Source organism: Mustela lutreola, chromosome 2, assembly GCF_030435805.1.
Source record: "Mustela lutreola isolate mMusLut2 chromosome 2, mMusLut2.pri, whole genome shotgun sequence".
Taxonomy (NCBI): Eukaryota; Metazoa; Chordata; class Mammalia; order Carnivora; family Mustelidae; genus Mustela; species Mustela lutreola.
In genome coordinates, this window is record NC_081291.1 from 66,462,828 (window position 1) to 66,486,610 (window position 23,783).

Here is a 23,783-nt window from a genome sequence, read left to right on the forward strand (position 1 = left end):
TTACCTCCTGCCTATTGTATCCATTATTGTAAATGGAGTATTGAAATCTCCAGCTACTAATATGGAGCTATTTCTCCCTTCAGTTCTGTCAGTATTTCCTTCATATATTTTATTGGCATGTTAGTATATATACAAATATTTATAATTATTATATCTTTTTGCTATACTGAAACTTTTGTTAATAGTGAAGTCCTTATTTTTTTTGTTTGTTTTTTTAGTTCTTATTTGTTCTGTAACCCTTTCTTGACTTAAAGTTTATTTTCTCTGATATGAGAAACATGGTTACTATTTGCATGGAGTATCTTTTTCCTTTCCTTTCCTTTTCAATGTATTTGTGTCTGGGATCTAAAATGAGTCCCTTATGAACAGCATATAGTTGGATTAAATATTTTTACCTTTTCTGCCAATCTCTGTCTTTTGATTGGAGAGTTAATCCACTTACATTTGAAGCAACTACTGATACAGGACTGACTTCTGTCATTGTCCTATTTGTTTTCCATATGTCTTATGGCTTTTTTGTCCCTCATTTCCTGCATTGCTTTTCTGTTCAGTTGACTTTTTTGTTGTGAAATGCTTAATTTTTTCCTCATTTCCTTTTGTTTATATTCTGTAACTATTTTGTTTTTGGTACCACAGAGATTCCATTTAACATTCTAAAGTTAAAACACTCTAATCTGAATATATACCAGCTTAGGGGCGCCTGGCTGGCTCAGTCAGTAGAGCACACAACTCTTGATCCTGGGGTTGTGAGTTCAAGCCTCATGTTGGGCATAAAGATTACTTAATTAAAAAAGAAAAAAACTTTTTTTTAAAAGATCTTGAATTTATACCAGCCTAACTTCAATAACACAAAAATCTCTTCTTTACAGCACTATTCCCACCTCTGTTGGTTACTGTCACAAAATTACATCTTAACATACTTTGTGCTCAAAAACATGAACTGATAATTCTTTCTTTTAAAAAGTTTATTTATTTATTTTCAAGATTTTACTTATTATTTGACAGAGAGAGACAGCAAGAGAGGGAACACAAGCAGGGGGAGTGGAAGAGGGAGAAGCAGGATTCCTGCTGAGCAGGAAGCCCGATGCGGGGCTCCATCTGAGTTCCCTGGGATCATGACCCAAGCCAAATGCAGATACCCAATGACTGAGCCACCCAGGTGCCCCAATAATTCTTTTAAACACACTGGTCTCTTAAGCAGAAAACATGTTTTGGATTCACAAACCAGTTATCAGTAATATTAACTTTTGGACCACTGGTTTTAGTAATGTATCATGTAGGAAAAAAAGTGAAGTCACAAACCACTGTTATGATAATACTAACTTTTATACTTGCCCATGTATTTACCTTTATGAGATCTTCACTTCTTCACACTGCATCAAGTTACTGTCTAGTGTCCTTTCATTCCACCTTGTGGGTTCCCGAGAGCATTTCTTGTAGACAGATCTATCAGAAACAAATTTCTTCAGCTTTCGTTTATCTGGCAATGTCTTAATTTATCCCTTATTTTGAAGGACAGTTTTACTAGATACAGAATCTTGATTGGCAAATTTTTTCTTTTATCACTTTGAATATATTGGCCTCCTGCCTTCTGGCCTCCAAAGTTTTGGTAAGACATCTGCTGACAGCCATATTGAGGATACCTCGTAGATGGTGAGTCACTTCTACCTTCCTGCTTTCAAGATTCTTTCTCTTTGGCTTTTATAAGTTTGATTATAATGTCTCTTTGTGTAGGTTTCTTAAGAGTTCATCTCACTTGGAGATCACTGAGCTTCATGGATGTTTATATTCATGTTTTCCATCAAGTTTACAGCCATTATTTATTCAAATATTTTCTCTGCCCATTTCTCTCTTCTCCTCGAACTTCCCACATGTGTGTTGGTCTGCTAATGGTGTCAAACAGATCCCTTGAGCTCTGTTCACTTATCTTCAATCTTTGTCCTTCCTGTTCCTTAGACATGATAATGTCCATTTTCCCATCTTCAAATTCAACAATTCTTTTTTCAGCCAGTTCAAATCTGCATTTGCATTTGAATCCTTCTAGTGGGTTTTTCATTTCATAATACAAGGTACGGTACTTTATAGCTCCAGAATTTTTTTTGTTTTTTGGTCTTTTTTCCTTATTGGTAGCTCCTATCACACATTGTTTTCTTGAGTTTATTCACATCTTCCTTTAGTTTTCTTTGTCTAATAGATTTGCTGTCAGGACCTTTTCAGTGACAGTTTCTATTATTTATTTCCTTTGAATGGGTTATATTTTACTGTTCATTGAATGCCTTTTGATTTCTTTTGTTGAAAACTGGACATTTGAGTCTAATGATGTAGTTATTCTGGAAATCAGATTATCTCCCTTTCTCAGGGTTTGATGCTTAAGTTTTGCTGTTTTATTTTGGTTGTTATAGACTATCTTTGTGTCAAGCATAAACCCAAAGTATAAACAAGTTCTTCTCAGGACTTTACTGCACCTTTTCCTGGCATGTACAGTCATTTTCCAATTTTCCCCACCAATGTAGTTATTTTTTAATGTCTGGCTCTAAAAGTGGGAAGAAGAGAAAAACAAAGGAAAAAAAGAAAAGGTGCTGCTCCTTTAAGTCCCTGGAAGTCATTTGGGGAGGGGTGTGCCACAACAATGGCTGTCTGCCTCTTTATCTGCACCAATGTGATCAGAAGCAGCAATCAGTGATCAGAGCACAGATCCATGGTATTTCGAAGACAGGGTCCATTTTGTCCACTGAGGGTGCCACAGAGTGTGTGCAAGCTGCTCTAAAAACAGGTGCATAGCTGCTTGCCTGCCAGCAGGCTGATGGCTAGGGGATACACAGCTCTGAAATTGACTGAAATTTACCACAATTTACCTTCCAAATCTTCCTCTAGAACTTACAAACCTTTGGAGGAACTGCAGAATTATAGAAGTTACATCAGACACATTCTGCTGGTTCAGCTGTTGTCCAGATGTGGAGAGATTCCCGGTGTTTCCTACTTCACCAGAATCCCCTCTTCTTTAGTTTATGTGTTTTGTTTTTACCACTTGATTTTACCTTTTTAAACAATAAGCATAATTGTGCTTGGTTCTAAACCTATGTAAATGAAATCATATGCTATATATTCTATTTCAACTGTTTTCTTTCACCTTATCTTTGTATAACTTATTAATGCTTTTGAATGTAGCTGTAGTTCTATCTACATTCATCACTGTATATATTCCAATGCATAAATTAACCATAATTTATTTATATTTGTTCATTCTACTATTGAAGGGTATTAGGACTATTTCACAATTTCAATGCTATGAGCACTGTGACACACATAACCACGATCTTCTCTAGGCCATACACCTAGAAGCCAAAGTTTTAGGATATGCATACTTCAACTTAATATAGTGTTTGTCCTCATTTATTCTCTCACCATTGGAACAGGAGATTTTTTTCCTTGCTTACAATGACACTAACTACTGCAGCATCAGATGTTTAGGCCAGGACAGCATTAAAACACGAGGTATGCCTGTGAAATAACTTGGTATCCTAATGTTATTTCACAGGCATACCTCGTTTTTTAATGCTTCGCCTCACTAGGCTTCACAAATACTGTGTTGGTTTTTGCTTTTTTATTTTTTTTAAACAAACTGAAGGTCTATGGCAACCCTGCACTGAGCACATATATTGACACAATTTTTCCAACAGCATTTGCTTACTTCTTGTCTCTGTCACATTTTGTTAATTCTTGCAATATTTTGACATTTTTCATTATCATTGTATTTGCTATGGTGACCTGTGATTACTGATTTCTGATGTTACTATTGTAATTGTTTTGGGGGCACCACAAACCAGGTCCTTATAAGATGGAAAACTTAATATATGTTGTGTTTTGAATGCTCCACTGACCAGCCATTCCCCCATCTTTCTCCCTCTCCTCAGGCCTCCCCATTCCCTAAGACACAACGATAGTTAAATTAGGACAATTAAAGATCCCTACAAGAGCCTCTAAGTGTTCATGTGAAAGGGAGAGGCACACAGTCTCTCTCTTTAAATCAAAAGCTGGAAATGATTAAGCTCAGTAAGAAAGGCCCACTGAAAGCCAAAAAAGGCAAAAAGCTAGGTCTCTCGTACCAGTTAGGGAAGTTGTGAATGCAAAGAAAAAGTTCTCGGAGGAAATTAAAAGTGCTACTACTCCAGTGAACACACAAATAAGAAAAGTGAAACAGCCTTATGGCTGATGTGAAGAAAGTCTTAGTGGTCTTTCTTAGAAGATTAAACCAACCCTATCATTTCCTTGCCAAACCCTAATCCAGAGCAAGACCCTAACTTTCTTCAATTTTAAGAAGGTTGAGAAAGGTGAGGAAGCTGCAGAAGAAAAGCTCAAAGCTAGCAGAGGCTGGTTCGTGAGGTTTAAGGAAAGAAGCCATCTCTATAATATAAAAGTGCATGGTGGAGCAGCAAGTACTAAGTATCCAGAAGATCTAGCTAAGTTAATTCATGAAGGCGGCTATACTAAACAACGTTTATTTTCAATGTAGACAAAACAGCCTTCTACTGGAAGAAGATGGACTTAATTAGCTAGAGAGGTCAACACCTAGCTTCAAAGCTTCAAAGGACAAGCTGACTCCCTTGCTGGGGGCTAATGCAGCTGGGGACTTTTAAGTTGAAACCAATATTCATTTACTAGTCCACAAATACTAGGGCCCTTAAGAATAAAGCTCTATCTACTCTTCCTGTGCTCTGTAAATGGAAGAATAAAACGTGGAGACAGCACATCTGTTTACAACAAGGTTTACTAAATGTTTTAAGCCCACTGTTGAGACCTACTGCTCAGAAAAAAAGATTCCTTTCAAAATATTACTGCTCATTGGGGCACCTGGGTGGCTCAGCTGGTTAAGCATTCGACTGACTCTCGGTTTTGATTCAGGTTTTATCTCAGGGTTAATGAGATCAAGACCCATGTTGGGCTCTGCATTCAGCGCGAAGTCTGCTTGAGATTCCCCTCCCTCTCCTCTGTTCACACACACACGCTCTCTGATATAAGTAAAATCTTAAATATATATATATATAGTAGTATATATATACACTACTGCTCACTGACAATGCACCTGGTCAGCCAAGAGCTCCAACGGAGTCGTACAATGAGATTAATATTATTTTCATACCTGCTAACACAACAACCATTCTGCAGCCCATGAATCAAGGAATACTTTTGACTTTCAAGTCTTATTATTTAACAAACACATTCTATTAAGCTAGTGATTCCTCTCCTGGATCTGGGCAAAGTAAATTGAAAACCTAGAAAGAATTCACTATTCTAGATGCCATTAAGAACATTCATGATTCATGGGAAAAAGTCAAAATAACAACATTAACAGGAATTCGATAAGAAGCTGGTTCCAACCCTCATGGACAACTTGGAGGGGTTCAGACTTTCGTGGAGAACACAGGAGCAGATGTGGTGGAAACAGCAAGAGAACTAGAATTAGAAGTGGAGGCTGCATATGGGACCCCACTGCTGCAATCTCACGATAAAACTTGAATGAATGAAGAGTTGCTTCTTACAGATGAGCAAAGAAAGTGGTTTCTCAAGATAGAATCTATTCCTGGTAAAGATACTGTGAAGACTGTTGAAATGACAACAAAGATTTTGGATATTACATAAACTCAGTTGATAAGGCAAGGTTTCAGAGGACTGACTCTAATTTTGAAAGAAGTTCTGTGGGTAAAACAGCACTGCATGCTTACACAGAAATCATTCGTGAAAAGAAGAGACAACTGATGTAGCAAATATCATTGTCTTCTTTTAAGAATCTGCCACAACTACCCCAGCCTTCAGCAGCTCTCACCTTGATCAGTCAGCAGTCATTAACACAGAGAAGACTCTCTGCCAGCAAAAAGATTATGACTCACTGAAAGCTCAATGGATGGTTAGCATGTTTAGCAATAAAGTATTTTTAATTAAAGTAAGCATTTTTTAAAATACATTTTTTAAATTGCACATTTAGCAGGCTATAGAATAGTGTTAACATAATTTTTATTTTTTTAAAAGATTTTATTTTTTTAAAAAGATTTTATTTATTTACTTGACAGACATTATAGGCATGTCTATAATATAGGCATTTAACTGATTACTAGTGATGTTAAACACCTTTTATTACATTTATGTTTTGTTGTCTTCATTTGGGAAGTCTTCTGCCCTTTTTTTTTTTTTTGCCCATTTTTTTTTAAAGATTTTATTTATTTATTTGAGAGAGGAAAAGAGAGAGTGCCCAAGAGGGGGGTAGGATCAGAGGGAGATGCACACTCCTTACTGAGCAGGGAGCCTGATACAGGACTTGATCCTGAGACTCCAGGATAATGATCTGAGCTGAAGGCAGTCACTTAACCAACTGAGCCACCCAAGTGCCCATCTTCTGCCCATTTTTACTCTGATTTTTTTCTTTCTTTTTAAAAAGATTTTATTTATTTACTTGACAGAAAGAGAGAGTACACAAGTAGGGGGAGTGGCAGGCAGAAGAACAAGAAGCAGGCAGCCCGAGCAGGGGAAGCCGGATGTTGGACACGATCCCAGGACCCTAGGACCTGAACCAAAAGCAGTTGCTTACCCAAGTGAGCCACCCAGGTGCCCTTATCTGATTTTACTTAATGGTTCCTTATGTATTCTAAATTTGAGCCCGATATCAGTTATTTCATGCTGCAAATATCCTCTCTACTACTATGTGGTTTGCCTTTCTGCTTATTAATGGTGATAAACCATTTGTTCCTCTTTCAATAAATAGAAGCTATGAATTTTAAAGGAATCAAATTTATCAATATTTTCTTCTATGCTGAAGCATTATATGGCTTTGATAAAGTATTTCCTTAGGTTGGGACATGAAGATGTGCACTTAAATTATCCTCTAAAGCTAAAGAAACAATTTAGGGTCTGGGTGATTATTTTCCTTCTGCCAAACACCTGACCATCCCAGTGGTGTGGGACCAAGCTGAGGCCTCAGATGAGTGGCTTGCTCAACAATCCTGTGGTACAGCTACTCTGGAGTCTCAGCCTGCAGGAGGGGCATTTCACCAGCATGGCCGCCTCTGGTAGGCCCTGGACGCCAACTCTTATCTCTTCAGCTCTCAGTCTGCCAACAGTGCACCCAATTGCCCCAGGACAGAGGCAGCTCAGTATCACTCCTCCACAGAGTATTCCTTCATACACATTGTGGGGATTCCTGACTACCTCTCCTTCAAAAGAAAGCACAGAACGCTATTAGAACCCACAGAAGATGACTTCACAGGGGTGAGGAGTGATAACTGGAAGGTAATGATTAATGGACAGAAAAATGTCTGAGATAAAAAATGAAGAATGAATAGTGGAGAATATCCTGAGAGTCAGCAGGGATGTGCCAATACAGGCTTCTTGACTAGAGACAGTCCAGGGACTAGAGGAGAAAACTAGTCCTGAAAACACAAAACATAGGTAAGGTGGTTCTACTGACCATTAAATACAATGAAGTACTAATCATTACCTGCAATCTGTACTGAGCCATCTTCTCCAAGAAGAATATTTCCAGCTTTCACATCTCTTGAAGAAAAAAAAAGTTACGTATTAAAGACGCTTATTCTCTGGATCACATAGTTTAAGCAATTGTTTACTGTATTCATTCAACACTGGCAATATCTAAATACTCTATTTTACATTAAAAGAGTATTAAGGTCAACAGTAAAAATTTTTAAAATTTTAGTCACTTGTACTAGAATCTAAATATTATAAACAGAAAGCTACAATAAGAGATAGCTTTTTACTGTAAAATCCAGAAAACCCAAGATGATTAAATACTTGACTGGGGTAACAGCGGCCAAAGAACGTGTCCCTCACCTACCATCACCTAATTCTATTTTTTGAAAAATAGTTTTTTTTCCCACACCCTAACACATGATCAAAATTTTAAATGGTCAGTATGTGGTTAAAAACAGGACTATTCTATGCCTTAGGCATAAAGATAGATAAAAATTATTTAAACATTTTTATATTTTTATTGGTAACTATATATAATTGGAAAAGGACATGCACACATTCTTCTTATAAAAACCTAAGTATCACTGAAAAGGCCAAAGTCCCTTTGACCAGCATTCTCAAATCTAGTTATCTTCTTGAAGTTTTTCAACTATTACCAGTCTAGCCAATAGAATATGTTCCTGTGACATATCTGGGCTTTTCTTCCAACATAAATGATATGACAATATCCATTCAAATCTACAACTTGTGTTTCTCATGTTAACAATGTGATTTAAATATCTGGCAAAATTTAAAATCCCTAAATCTTATGAATAGAAAAATCACTTCTTAATTACCCAGAGAAACCCCCACAATGTACAAAGAGGTCACTACAGCACTATTCATAATCATAAACCAAAAATGGTAACAATCTAGAAGGCTAACAATAGCAGAAAGTTTGAACTAATTTTGTTATAGCCATAAAAATGGAATAAGGTCAATCAACATGTTATGCCCCGAAATATTACCTAATACATTTTACTAAGTGAACAAATTTTGTAGGACAAAAATGTAAAACACAAAATACATAGACACACATTTTCCATATACACTAAATGATGCAATAAATGGATCCTTCCCTGGAATGGAATGGAATGGAATGGGAGCCAAGGCAAACAGTGTTTGAAAATGTTGTGGAAATGCAATCATGTATTTATTTTGTAATTAAAAATAAGTATATAAAGACAGGAAATGACAGATGCTGGCGAGGATGCGGAGAAAGGGGAACCCTCCTACACTGTTGGTGGGAATGCAAGCTGGTGCAGCCACTCTGGAAAACAGCATGGAGGTTCCTCAAAATGTTGAAAATAGAACTGCCCTATGACCCAGCAATTGCACTACTGGGTATTTACCCTAAAGACACAAACGTAGTGATCCAAAGGGGCACGTGCACCCGAATGTTTATAGCAGCAATGTCCACAATAGCCAAACTATGGAAAGAACCTAGATGTCCATCAACAGATGAACAGATCAAGAAGATGTGGAATACTATGCAGCCAATGGAATACTATGCAGCCAAAAAGAAATGAAATCTTGCCATTTGCGACAACATGGATGGAACTAGAGCGTATCATGCTTAGCGAAATAAGTCAAGCAGAGAAAGACAACTATCATAGGATCTCCCTGATATGAGGAAGTGGTGATGCAACATGGGGGCTTAAGTGGGTAGAAGAAGAATCAATGAAACAAGATGGAATTGGGAGGGAGACAAACCATAAGTGACTCTTAATCTCACAAAACAAACTGAGGGTTGCTGGGGGGAGGGGGGTTGGGAGAAGGGGGTGGGATTATGGACATTGGGGAGGGTATGTGCTTTGGTGAGTGCTGTGAAGTGTGTAAACCTGGTGATTCACAGACCTGTACCCCTGGGGATAAAAATATATGTTTATTAAAAAAAAAATTAAAAAAAAAAAAAGTACACTGAATCAACATGATTTAGCACAGCTGACACTGACAGGACCTGTTTATTATCATATACCATTTTTTTAAAAGATTTTATTTATTTGACAGAGAGAAAGAGATCGTGAGAAAGGGAACACAAGCAGGGGGAGAGGGAGAGGGCAAAGCAGGCTTCCCACTGAGCAGGGAGCCTGAGTGCGCCTCAGTCCCAGGACTCTAGGATCATGACCTGAGCCGAAGGTGGAAGCCTAATCACTGAGCCACCCAGGTGCCCTATCATATACCATTCTGTGCTTTTTCAATTTTTAAGCCACATATATGTATTACCTATCCAAATGTTTTATAAGTTTCTGTCTTTCGTAAATGAAGACAGGGTAAACCATTTTCAGTAGAGCATGCGCTTTGGGTGACTACTTATCAAACCTTCACATAACCAATTCCTGTTTCCCATTTGAAACCAAAGTGCAGGGACTCCTGGGTGGCTCAGTTAGATAAGCGTCCAACTCTTGATTTTGGCTCAGGTCATGATCTCAGGGTCGTGAGATAGAGTATCACATTGGCATTCATGCTCAGCAGGGAATCTGCTTGAGATTCTCTCCCTCTGATCCTCCCGACTCACACTCATATGCTCTCGATCTCTCTTAAATAAGTAAATCTTAAAGAAAAGAAAGAAACTAAAGTGCAATCTGTAGAACAGCTTCCAGGAATAAAAGCAAAGGAACATCATGAAGGTCAATGGCTCACTGGACGATCAAACACACCAGTCTGTCCTCCAACCCAACAGAATAGCTAACCTTTCAAGGAAAAGATTTTTAACTAAGTATCTGGAAATCAGTAGAGTCCTTAAGAACCTTTTTTCGCTCTGCCACAAAGAGTATCAAGCAACCCAGCAGCCCCAACAGTTAAATCTACCATTCACTCTTAAATAAGAACAGTGAATTTTGTTTTTCACAGCTTAATGCCACTTTTCACATGTCACTACTGCACCGAAGCTACAAATTCCTTGTAAAATTAAAAGGAGTATCATGGACATGCTTAATTGTTTCATTAGCACACAGCACAAGTTACTGCCCAGGACATTTTTATGACTCATCAATAGGAACAGTTTGTGGAAAACCTGAAAAAAGTCAAGACCAGCAATGAATCAAAATGAAAAGTTGGAAAATACACTGCATTGGGGCATCTTAAACCAACAAGCCATCACTTCTGTTAGAGCTGACCTGTTTAACAGGAAAAATATTGGAGTAGATAGATACAGAGAGAAAAGCAGAAGTCTAATTCAGAGACATCAGCGGGGAACACACTGAAGATGGAGAAAAATTATCTGACCTGGTCCACCAGGATAACACACAAATGGACCAGAAATAAAGATGAAGAGTGGAGAAACCTACGAAACAGGTCCAGCTGTTGCCTTAGTAAGACCACCACCTCCCAAGCCTGCTGAAGCCTCTGTGGAACTCACAGCTTGGAGTGGTTGCTGCTGAAGTGTAAGCAGGGGTTCTTAGCCTTGGCTACATTAGAATCACTTGAGGAGCCTTTAAAAGCCAATGTCAATGTGTCATCTCAGACCAACTAAATGAATTTCTTGCAAAGGATCCAGGAATCAGTACTTACTGAAGTTTCCCAGGTGATTCCAATATGCAGCCAAGGATGAGAGTCTTTGATTTAAAATGTGAGTTCGAGAATCCATTCTAGCAACATGGCAAACAGTCATCACTACTGCCCAGGACTTTACGGGAAAACCCACCATTCCCCTGCTACAAACAAAGAAATTAGGAAGGGAAATTGTCACATAGCTGGACATGCAATAAAGACAAGGATATCCTCAAGTTTCAGAAATCAAAGGGACACTTAAGAGCCAGAGCAGAAAGCCTTGGGAGAAAGGGGACAAATGGCTAGGAACCTCAGGTTTTAAAACCCACCCCTAAACAGAAAACATGGCATTCGACTAGTTTAAGGTTGAAAGTACACTTGAGACCCCTTCATAAAATTGGGACCCTAGAAGAAAAATGAGCCACAGTGAAAGATATGCTTAGCAAAAGTAAGCTAGTATAGCCATACTGAAGTAAGATAAAATTGTCTTTAACACAAAAGCATTTCTAGGAATGAAAAGGGCCATTATATAATCTTAAAAATGGGAATAATTCACCAGAAAGATAAGAATCCTGAAGGGGGGGCACCTGGGTGGCTCAGTGGGTTGGGCCGCTGCCTTCGGCTCAGGTCATGATCTCAGGGTCCTGGGATCGAGTCCCACATCGGGCTCTCTGCTCGGCGGGGAGCCTGCTTCCTTCTCTCTCTCTCTCTCTCTATCTCTCTGCCAACCTCTCTACCTACCTGTAATCTCTCTCTGTCAAATAAATAAATAAATAAAATCTTAAAAAAAAAAAAAAAAAAAAGAATCCTGAAGGGGTTGTTGAACTGTAGGGCTCCTTCTCATAACCTCTGGCTTCCATTGTTCTAATAGGAAGTCAGTTCTCAATCATATTGCTATTGTCTTAGCTTGTTCTATTCAGGATGCTATAACAAATATATCACAGACTGGGTGGCTTAAACAACCAACATTTATTTGTTGCAGTTCTGGGGGTTGGCAAGTCCAAGATCAAGGGAGTAACAGATTTGGTGTCTGGTGAGGATCCACTTTCCGGTTCATAGGCATAGGAGAGCTGACAACATGGACTCCATATTTGTTCCTCCAATTCTCTCCATCAGAGCCATGTGTTCCAGGCCCCGCAGAGATTAATGCATGCCCTGATCAGATGTGGAAAGGCTCATTCTGATCTTCCCTAAAGTGACGCACACAGAAGGCATCACTTTAGGTAACTACTGTTTGATATCACTCCCATGCCCCTCACACTATAAAAAGTGTGGGTTAAGATCTGGACTAGACAGAGAATGGGAGCAGAAAATAGTTGCACAGCTGCCTGGACTGTCAGTCCATGCAATGCCCCATCAGTAAGTTACTCCAAATAAAACAGTGGAAACAGCTGGAGCGGTGCCTGTTTTTTGGTCTCCAAGTGCCTTCTCGATGTGAAGGATACATTACTGACCCTCCTCCACCTTCTAACAAAAGACGGTCATCTTTTCACTATGTCTTCACTTGGCAGAAGGAGCAAGGGAGTTCTCTGGGGTATTTTTTTTTTTTCCTGGGGTCTCTTTTACAGGGACAATCCCATTCATGAGGGCGCACCACCCTTATGACTTAATCACATTCCAAAGGCCCCTACCTCTGAATACCAGCACAATGCTCACTAGAGTTCAACATATGAATTCTGAGGAGACACAAACATTCTGTCTTTGTACTCCTCCTACATGATGCGTTGTTTTCCAAATCTTACTGCTTTCCAGATACTCTGTGTGTTTAGGTTTCAACAGTGTAACTACAGTGTGTCTGTTCATAGATTTCTTTATATTTGTCCTCATCATGGTTCATGATTTGGAAGTTTTCCACCATTATTTCTTCCAGTATTTTTTCTGGCTCTTTTATTCATTCAGCTAAAGAAGATGTTTCATTAGCACACAGACTGGGTGGCTTAAACAACCAACATTTATTTGTTGCAGTTCTGGGGGTTGGGAAGTCCAAGATGTTACGGTCATATATATTCAAAGTAGATGTTACGGTCATACAAAACTGAGCAGAGACTGACTTTTTGCCTGAACTTGATATGAATCTATTCTTAGCTTTCTAAAAAAGACAGTGACCTTAATGTATATTTTGGGTTAATTTCCTTTAACTACATAAAGTCTGTATATATAAAGTTTTAGGATAAAGAACATACTTTTATTTATGTTCTGAAGTGAAGATTTTGACACTTAAAATAGGGATTGGATATAATAAATAAGACAATAGAATATTTAAATAAAACAACCCTAGTGACAGATCCAAATTCTATTGAGTAACTAAAAAATGTAATTGATATTAAATTCATGTATACCCAGATTCGTGGATTAGTTTCATCTTTCTTTCCTAATAGGTTTTAGAAGCACACTGCCTAAATTCAGTTCCCAGCTACGTCATTAGGTGGGTAATTTTTGGCTAATTACTTACCTCTCTCTTTGCCTTGGTTTCCTCATCTGTAAAATGGGGGAGGAGAGGGTATATAGCTCATAAAATTACTATAAAGATTAAATGAGGTAACATACAGGATGCACTTAGAATACCATATGGCACACAAGTTTCAGTGAATGCTTGTTATCATCTACACCAGAGATCAACAAACATTTTCTTAAAGGGCCAAAGAGTAAATATTGTACACTTTGTGGCCAGATGCTCTCTGTCACTGTTACTTTAATTTCATAGTGCTAAAGCAGCCATAGACAATCTGTAAATGAATGGGCATGACTATTTTGCTGTTGCTTTCACAAAAAAACAGTCATCAGACTTGATTTAACTGGTGCGTTTGTCGATCCCTGATGATCTATATGGCTGTAGATTGGTTTTCTCTCATGTAATAGTCTAGGCATAAGTGACATCAGTTCAGTATGGTGACTCCACAGAATCAGGGACTCATGCTCCTTCTATTTGATCATTCTACCATCTCTAAGTTCTTGTTACATAATCCAAGATGGCTTATTACCACCTCAACATTTCAATGGAAGGAAGGAAAGAGGAAATAGAGGTTATGTCACTTTCTATTAGCAGTGGTTCTCAGGACATTTGGCAATGTCTGGAGACATCTTTGGTTGTCACATTGGGTTGGGGCAGGGGAGGAGCTACTGGCATAATGGGTAGAAGCCAGGGATGTTGCTAAATATACCCCACAATGCACAGGACAGCCCCTGCAACAAAGCACTGTCCAGCTCAAATGTCAGTAGGGCTGGGGGTTGACAAAACCTGTTAAAGGAACAACTCTGAAGTAGTATATACATTTTTGTTTTCACCACAGTGGCTAGAAACTAATTTATATGGTGATATCTGATCCTCACAGGAGGCTATGAAATGTTGCCTTTCTTCTGAATGGTCACATGCATGGTAAAGATGTCATGTTTTTATAGTTCAAAAAGGAGAGGAGACAGGCTAGGGGCAAATTAGCAGCTTCTGGCACTTTTTTTTTTCTAGAAGATTGCTCGATGAACATGAAATCAGTAACTGAATTACATTAATTGCTAGTATCAAAGTATGTATCCATAGGGTTACCACTACCAGAGGATGGGAATCCTGTTTTTCAGGGCACCTTTTCCTTATTTATTTATTTATTTTTTAAGATTTTATTTATCCATTTGAGAGAGAGAGAGAACATGAGAGGGGAGAAGGTCAGAGGGAGAAGCAGACTCCCCATGGAGCTGGGAGACTGATGTGGGACTTGATCCTGGGACCCGAGGCAGTCGCTTTACCAACTGAGCCACCCAGGCACCCCAGCGCACCTTTTCCTCTTGACAGTGCAGGAAATATGTTCCCAAATCTTTGGTCATGTCCTTATCCAGTCATCTGTTAACACATTATTTTAACTAGATAAGAAACGAATGGATATAATTTGAGGTGAAAAATCCTACTGTCTGAAGAATATGCCTTCAATGTTTCAAAGATTTCTAGTTTACCAATTATTCCTTGGAGTCAACTGTTCTGTTTCATAACCACAAGAGGAGTTCATTTTTCTTTGTTAAGATATAAGCTGGTTGGAAAATTCAGACAACTAGAAAGCATTATTTATGTTTTCCTAGAAAAAGATACTTTTATAAATGGGCTAATTTCACTGATGTAATTTCTTTAAAATGGTCCTATTCTCAGAAAAACCTAATTAAAGTTTTTTTTTGGGGGGGAGGGCGATACCTTGCTTTTTTACCCCCAACATATCCTGATTACTCTTTAAACCTCAGTTTTAGCACCTGATAGTTGTCTGATCTTTATTTTTTTTTTTTTTTTAAGATTTTACTTATTTATTTGTCAGAGAGAGAGAGAAAGAGCTCAAGGAAAGGGAACAGGAGAGGCAAGGAGCCAGATGCTAGACTTGATCCCAGAACCCTGGGATCATGACCTTAGCCAAAGGCAGACACCTAACTGAACCATGCAGGAGTCCCAGCTGCCTGATCTTTAATCAGTTATTTTTCTGGGCCTTTGCTTATTTTTGGCAAAGATTAGGGTTAACTAGGTGATTTTTTTGAAAACTGACAAAACTGTAAGATATTTAAAGATTTACAGTGTGATAGTCTGATATATGTATACACTGGAAAAATATTCTCCTCATCGAGTTAATTAACACATCCATTACCTCACATATTTACTTTTCGGTGAGAACATTTAAGTTCTACCCTTTAAGCAGAATTTACTCATCTTATAACTGAAGTTTGTAACCTTTTATCACTGTCTCCCTATTTCCCTGACCATCCAGTAGCTGGCAACCACTTTTCTACTATCTGTTCCTATGAATTTGACTTTTTTTTTAACATTCTACTTGTAAGTGATACCATGCAGTATTTGTCTTTCTCTGTCTGGCTTAATTCACTTAGCATAACGCATTCCAGGTTCATCCATGTTGTCATAAACTGCAAGTTTCCCTTTTTTTTTTTTTTTTTAAACGGCTCAATAATAATCCACATCTTTATCCATTCATCCACTGATGGATACTTAATAAGTCATTTTCATAGCTTGGCTCTGAGACAGTGATTTCACACTGCTTTTGGGTATAAACCCAGAAGTGGCATTGCTGGATCATATGGTAGTTCTATTTTTAATTTTTCTGCGGAACCTCCCTACTGTTTCCCACAATGGCTATACTAGTTTATGCTGCCACCATCAGGGCACCGAAGTTCTCTTTTCTCCACATCCTCACCCAGGATCTGTTATCTCTTTTTGGAAAACAGATATCCTAACAGATGTGAGATGGTATCTTACTGTTGTTCTGACTATATTTCCCCAAGATTAGTGATGTAGAGTACTTTTTCTTGTATATCGATTTTTGGGGAAATGTCCAATTGGAACCTTTGCTCATATCTCGTTAGGTTATTTATGGTTTTTCTGTCTCTAAGTTGTAGGAGTTCCTTGTATATTTTTGGATATTAACCCTTTATTGGATAATATGGTTTGCGAATATTTTCTCCCATTCCATAGGCTGCCTTTTCATTTTGTTGATGGTGTGCTTTGCCATGAAGCTTTTTAGTTTGGTGTGGTCCCAGCTGTTTAATTTTTCTTTTGTTGCCTTTGCTATTAGTGTCACATCTAAAACATCTGTATTTCGTGTATTTCTATTCTGATCTTTTTATTTCTTTCTGCTAACTTTGGGCTTAATTTATTCTTTTTTTTTTTTTTTTTTTAAAGATTTTATTTATTTATTTGACAGACAGAGATCACAAGCAGGCAGAGAGGCAGGCAGAGAGAGAGGAGGAAGCAGGCTCCCTGCTGAGCAGAGAGCCCGATGCGGGGCTCGATCCCAGGACTCTGAGATCATGACCTGAGCCGAAGGCAGCGGCTTAACCCACTGAGCCACCCAGGCGCCCCAAGGGCTTAATTTATTCTTATTTTTCTTTTCTAGTTCCTTAAAGGTAGATGATTTTTAAGATAAAAATCTTGTTTTGTCTTCTACCTTTTCTCTGCCTTGATTTTAACTAAGCATTTTACAAGATTCCATTTTCCTCCCCTTTTAGTATATCAATCCTTTTCTCCTTTTTTTTAGCAGCTGCCCTAGAGTTTGCTATAAACATTTACACTAATCCGAAGTGTACAGCAGCACTATAGGAGCACTATACAACTTCTCTGAGTTTTCTTTTCATCTCACATATCCTGAACTGGATTCTAGCATCAATAGGCATAGATGACAAACAAACAAAAATAAAAGCGAAAAAAACCCTCAAAGCCTCCTCTTTGTAGCCAAAGGAGCAGCAAAGAGCCAACTTAGCACAGACTTAGCAAAGGAACCCATAGCTGGAGTTGCAAGCTGGCCCACTATGTCAGAACCAGAGACTGGGTGTTTGGTTGGTTGGCTTTTAAAGATTTTATTTATTTATTTGAGAGACAGAAAGAGAGCTTAAGAGCACAAGTAGGGGAGAAGGAGAAGCAGGCTCCTCGCAGAGCTCGGAGCCCAACACGGAACTCAATCCCAGGATCCTGGAATTACAACCTGAGCTGAAGGCAGATGCTTAACCAACTCAGTCACCCAGGCATCCCCTGAACCAGTTCCTTTAAATGAAGAACCAAATGGAAAACCTCATTCTCCACCCTATATCCACTGCAGCAGGTAGGGCCGTATTGCCCACACCAGCAGCACCAATAGCCCCACCAGCAACCCCAGCCTGCTACCCAGCTGCAGAGAACATTCCAGGCCCACCACTTTCTGGCCCTCTATACAGTGGCAAAGGACAACCCAGGCCCAGTGTCTCCCCACTCTCAACCCAGCAACAAAAGGTGGCTCAGTCATATGCCTTCAATCTCACAGGCAATACCATCAGAGAATGAATGGGAGCCCCACTGGCACAAGTGGCCTGGCCCATAGAGTATGCCCACAAAAGTGCTCACAGACCCACAGGTACAGCGTCTATCTCCCACCTTCCACCTAGCAGCACCAGAGCCGGGGACGCACAGTTTTGGTCTCTATGATTGTATCAGCAGAAACTGAGTAGAACCCCCCAGCAGCCCCAGGTGAACAAAACAAACCAGAACAGCACTGTAAGAGCTCTAAAACTCAAACTGTCACTGTAACTACAGCCCACCAAAATACACCAAGACTTATATTTACCCAAACAGGGAAAACACCTGCTAAATTATATATTTAAATGAGATCAAGAGTCTCCGAACACATATCCAAAATATCCAGGATACAATTTAAAAAATCACTTAGCATACCAAGAACCACGAAGAACTTTAATAAAGAGAAGACAACTGACATCAACACAGAGATCAATCAGATCTTGGAATTATCTGACAAGAATTTTAAAGCAGCCATAATAAAAATGCTTCAACATGCAGTTTGGGATTTTCAAAACATGAAAAACAGAAAATCTCAGCAAAGAAAAGTCATAAAAAAAGAATAAAATTATCTAAAAAATTACAATAACTGAAAAAACTCAATGGGTTCTAGCACAGAATGCAGAGGTCAGAATCAGAACCTGAGAACAAAGCAAGAAAATTTACTCAATCTGAACAGAGAAATAAAAATAGGATGACAAAAATTGAGCTGAGCCTCAGGGCTTAAGGTACAATAACAAAACAGGTAACATTTGTATTAACAGAGTCCCAGAAAAAGAGCTCTAACCCCCCAGAAAAAGAGCTCTAACCCCCCACTTTTGAGGGGGGGTTAATGGGTTAATGGACTGAAAAAACTGGCCAAATGGGGCACCTGGGTGGCTCAGTGGGTTAAGCCACTGCCTTCGGCTCAGGTCATGATCTCAGGATCCTGGGATTGAGTCCCGCATCGGGCTCTCTGCTCAGCAGGGACCTGCTTCCTCCTCTCTCTCTCTGCCTGCCTCTCTGCCTACTTGTGATCTCTCTGTCAAATAAATTAAATTTTAAAAAAAAAAAAGAAAAGAAAAAAGAAAAAACTGGCCAAAGATATAACGGCTAGAAACTCCCCAGACTCGGTAAAAGACAAAATCCTATGGACTCAAGAAGTTTGGGAACCCAACACAGAATAAAGCTGAAGAAATCCATAACCAAGACATCACAAACTTCAAAAACCAAAGACAAAAAAATCTTGAAAGACACCAGGGAAAAATAACATTATGAGAAGATCAATCCAAACTACAGACTTCTCATCTGAAACCCTGGAGGCCAGAATTAAGTAATACAGCATCTTTCAATTGCTGAGAGAAAAGCACTGTCAGCAGCAAATTCTTATATCCAGTGAGACTATCCTTAAGAATGACAAAAAGACTGCCTGATATGAAGGAAAGCCAAATCCAGGGATTAGACAGATTTGGGTAACAGAGATTCCATCATTTGGATTCTTATTATCTCTACGTAGGGGTTGAATAGAGAGAGGCAGCCAGGAATACTTGGATGATGCAATGATACATATCTTTTCACATTAAAAAAAAGGGGGGGGGTGCCTGGGTGGCTCAGTGGGTTAAAGCCTCTGCCTTCGGCTCAGGTCATGATCCCAGGTTACTGGGATCGAGCCCCGCATAGGGCTCTCTGCTCAGTAGGGAGCCTGCTTCCTCCTCTCTCTCTCTGCCTGCCTCTCTACCTACTTGTGATCTCTGTCTGTCAAATAAATAAAATCTTAAAAAAAAAAAAAGAAGTCTTAATAAAACATTAGTTTATAAAGAGCTTTTAATAATTTGAGAAAACACTCAAGGTAAAATATTAAAAAAAAAACAATAAAAGCAACAGACAAAATTATACATAGTTCTGTTTTATATATCTTTTAACCATATAAAAGAAATTGCGAAGAAATACTACAAAATGTCACCAGTGACTGTGATGCTTGCCTCTTGACAGCATGAAATGATGTTTTTGTATTTTCCAGTTTGACTAAAATATTTGTTACTTTTTAAATACTCGCTAGCTGTTTAACTAAAACCCTAACCACAATGTGCTGAAACTAGTGATACAAAAAGCCATGATAACACTCAGAGATTATGATCAATTCTGCAGAAGAATGGGGAATGGTCTCAACAAAATGATACAGCACAACTACCACTGCATTTTCCCAAAAATGCAGAGTTGTCTTTTACGTACCTGTGAATCTGTCCATTTTTATGCAAGTATTCCAACCCTTCCAGCACTTCTTTGAGTATTGTAGCAATGGTAGGTTCATCTAGGACTCCACTTTTGTGCTCCCCCTTTGCCACAATGTACTTAATAATGTCTAGAACAGAACCTGAAAACAGAAGACAAAATTTGATATGAATTTTTGAATCGTTCAATATAATTCAGAGACATTTTGAAATAAAACCATATGTAAGCCTTTTCATAAACTTAAATGTGTAGGAAAGGAAAAAAGAGCAAATACAAGGAAATATGGAAGTTTAATAAAATTATTAATTTATTCTTGATTGCAATCTAAAACAGAAAGCAGCCTAATATCCAAACAGCAGTGTTATACCAGCATTTCCTTTAGACTATTAAAATTAAGAATTTGGAAAAGGTAAGAGAATTTTTAACCACATCTGAAAAATACCAGGTAAACCATACCCATCAATAACACTTTAGTGTAAGATACCACAAACTAATTTAGGTTTTCAATATTGGATCAGATTATGCAACACTGTACAAATAAATACATAAAAATACAATTACAATGCAAGTCAAATTACAAAAGAAACACTTGGCAAGTGAAGATCACATGTGTATGCAAACCAACTTAAGGGTTAAAATTACTCTTCAGGTTAAAAAATAATAATAAAATAGGTACAACAAGAAAAAAAATGAAAAGGATAAAAACAGCAGTTCTCTTTCAATAACAGCCCAGATATATTATCATTCCTATTCTTCCCCGGATCTGAAATAACACTCTGACTAAAAACTGGGGGGAGACAGAGAAAAAAAACCCCTACGCAGTAATTAAAATCAAAGACTGCTGACCACCATAATTAGTTATTATAATCAGAAAAGTTTGCTAGAGACTCTTAAGATTTTTGGCAGTACAATGGCCCATAAAGGCGACAGAAGCAAAACAAAATCATCTCTGATATCAGAAATCATGCTGAAGAGTAGATATAACACAAATGGCACAAAAAAGTTTGGATTTCCATTTCTTGGCACAAGACCTCAATGATCAAGACTGAAATTAAACCACAAGGTTATGCTGAAAATTTGCCCTAGTGGGGGCTTTTATTTCACACACTTACAAGAAAAAATGTATTTCTAAATAGATGGAAAGAAGGGTCTAGATGGAATCCTTCAAAACACATACATTTACTTCAGTTTCCACCTGAAATCCACTAATTTGATTAACTTGATTTAAAAAAAGGTATAAATCCAGGATGAAAAAGAAAACAAAGAAAATAAAGAGGAGAGACATCAATCATTTTTTGGAGTAAGTAAAACAGAAAAAGTTAACTAACTATGCAGAGTAGAGCCATCTGAAACCCAGATGCCTGTGGAAGAGTATGTTAATTAGGAAACAGCATACTCCTACAGAGCACATATACAGACAGCAAAGTCTACCTAAGGGGAAGTGAAAGCAGATTGAAGAATAGGGCTGAAACCAGGAAAACTGTTGAAAGTTCATTTATCCAGGAAGAGATGCCCAAATTCCTCCCCTCTCTCTGGAAGCCCCTCCCGCTCCCCACGTCCTGCAGGAGACAGTTTATTCTCTGGAGACAATGAACCAGGAAGGCTCCAGATTCCAAGTGGCATTTTCAAATACATTATTACACACTTTCCCCTCTTTACTGCCGGGATTCACGAGACTGTGACTCACAGAGGGAGAGGCCTAAAGGAGACATTTTGTTCTGCTTAGTTTAATCAATCACATATTAGTCCCCAAAGCCAAGTAACTATACCAAAAGGTCATATGTTTCATTCGGAGAAACTCAGGCCACACAGGAACTGCTTAGTAAGAAGACATTCTTACTAAATGCCAAATGAATTATAAATAAATAAATGCCAAATGAATATGTTTGTAATGTAAAGAACATCTAAAATAAGGAATGCAAAGGGAGAAATTCCTACTAGGAATTAAAAATTAACACAACTTATCTATTCAAAAATTTGGCAATATTATATGCAAGACCTAGATCTGGGTACCACAAAATATGTCAAGATACTCATGGTATAACTGCTGACTTTCTGGGAACTTCCAATCTGGGGAATCCAAAACATGGAGTAATAGAGACTTAGGGCATAAAGTATTTGTTTTTTTAAAGATTTTATTTATTTATTTATTTGTCAGAGAGGGAGAGAGAGAGAGCACAAGCAGGCAGTGTTGGAGGCAGAGGCAGAGAGAGAGGCAGGCTCCCCCGATAAGCAAGAAGCCTGATGTGGGGCTCAATCCCAGACCCCTGGGATCATCATCTGAGCCGAAGGCAGCAGCTTAACGGACTGAGCCACCCTGGTGTCCCAGGGCATACAGAAAGTTATTAGATCTGTATTTTTAATGACTTTAAAGGAGGGATTCCTTCTTAAAATCCTCCATGATTTTTTTTTAAGATTTGATTTATTTATTTTACAGAGAGAGAAAGATCACAAGTAGGTAGAGAGAGAGGGGGAAGCAGGCTCCCTGCTGAGCAGGGAACTCGATGCCGGACTCAATCCCAGGACCCATGAGATCATGACCTACGCCGAAGACACAGGTTTAACCCACTGAGCCACCCAGGTGCCCCAAAAATCCTCCACGATTTTAATGATTTCATATCATTAATGATCAACAGGGAAATTAAAGCAGTGCACACTCCCAGTCTATGCGTCCAGCACAGACATTCTGAATAAGCTATATAAGAAGTTCCCTCTCTTTTTTAAAGATTTTATTTATTTGAGAGAAAAGAGAGTATGTATGCAAGAGACAATACAAGTGGTAGAGAGGGAAAAGCAGGGTGCCAACTGAGCAGGGAGCCTGATGCAGGCAGGACTCAATCCCAGGACTCTGGGATCATGACCTTAGCCAAAGGCAGACACTTAACTGACTGAGCCACCCAGGTGCCCCAAGAAGTCCCCTCTGCCTATACAGTCTCTTTTCCATTTCAGTCTTCCCTTATAGGTGGAAAGATTTTTATGCCACAAAGACCCTGATCTTTAACTGACAAATATTAGTCCCAGAAGGTGTTCATTTTTTCCCGTATGATTTCTTCAGCATCTTGCAGCATCTAACATGATGACGGTGCTTACAATCATCCTTCCTCTAATATCAAACTTACACAGATCTCTTCATATCAACTAAGAAATGTGAAGGTAAAAAAATAAGCAAAAAAAGACTGCAGATTACCACTGGATGATTCAATTAACAGCTCAGGCAAAGTAGGAATAATGAGGGAAAGCTATAAGAGCACACACAATCTTCAGTCCTTGGGCGCAATCTGGAAAAAATACTCCACAGGGATAATCCCTTCTCGAACTTTAACACATGAAGGGATTAGTTGGTAAATTGGTTAAAAATGCAAATTTCCAGATCTTGCAGACTGTCATTCAAGAGATAGAAGGTGGGCCCAAAAGATGTATTTTAACAAACTTGACTACCTGACGAACAGTGTCCACTGAAATCTAAGCATTTCTCTGAGTAAACGCAGAATAGAAAATAAGAAGCAATGGGTACAAATCAGGTAACAAAGCAAAAAGTAAAAATGTAGATACCTATTCCAAAAAGTCCATCTCATATCTGCTTTCCTAGCCCATGGCATAGAACATTTAAAAAGCAATGTGAAACCTTTAACTGCCCAGAAAATCATTATTAAATATTAAAATAATATTGAAAAAGTGGCAAAACAGCTGCTGGTTTAGACACTTAAGTGTCATAATTACAGCTCAAATTACTCAGTCAACATGTTCGTTTCCTCAGTTT

The 23,783-nt window shown here is 38.5% G+C and overlaps 1 protein-coding gene across 3 annotated transcripts in view; it reads right to left on the reverse strand.

Annotated features, from left to right (window-relative positions):
• Positions 1–23,783, reverse strand: part of OXSR1 (oxidative stress responsive kinase 1) — a 100,608-nt gene that overhangs the window by 40,313 nt on the left and 36,512 nt on the right. For all 3 annotated transcript variants that reach the window (XM_059162074.1, XM_059162075.1, XM_059162076.1), the window contains 2 exons: positions 20,024–20,165; positions 7,490–7,545 (listed from right to left, as the gene is read on the reverse strand). In XM_059162074.1, the coding sequence (XP_059018057.1) occupies positions 7,490–7,545; positions 20,024–20,165 (198 nt within the window). The remainder of the gene's footprint in view (positions 1–7,489; positions 7,546–20,023; positions 20,166–23,783) is intronic.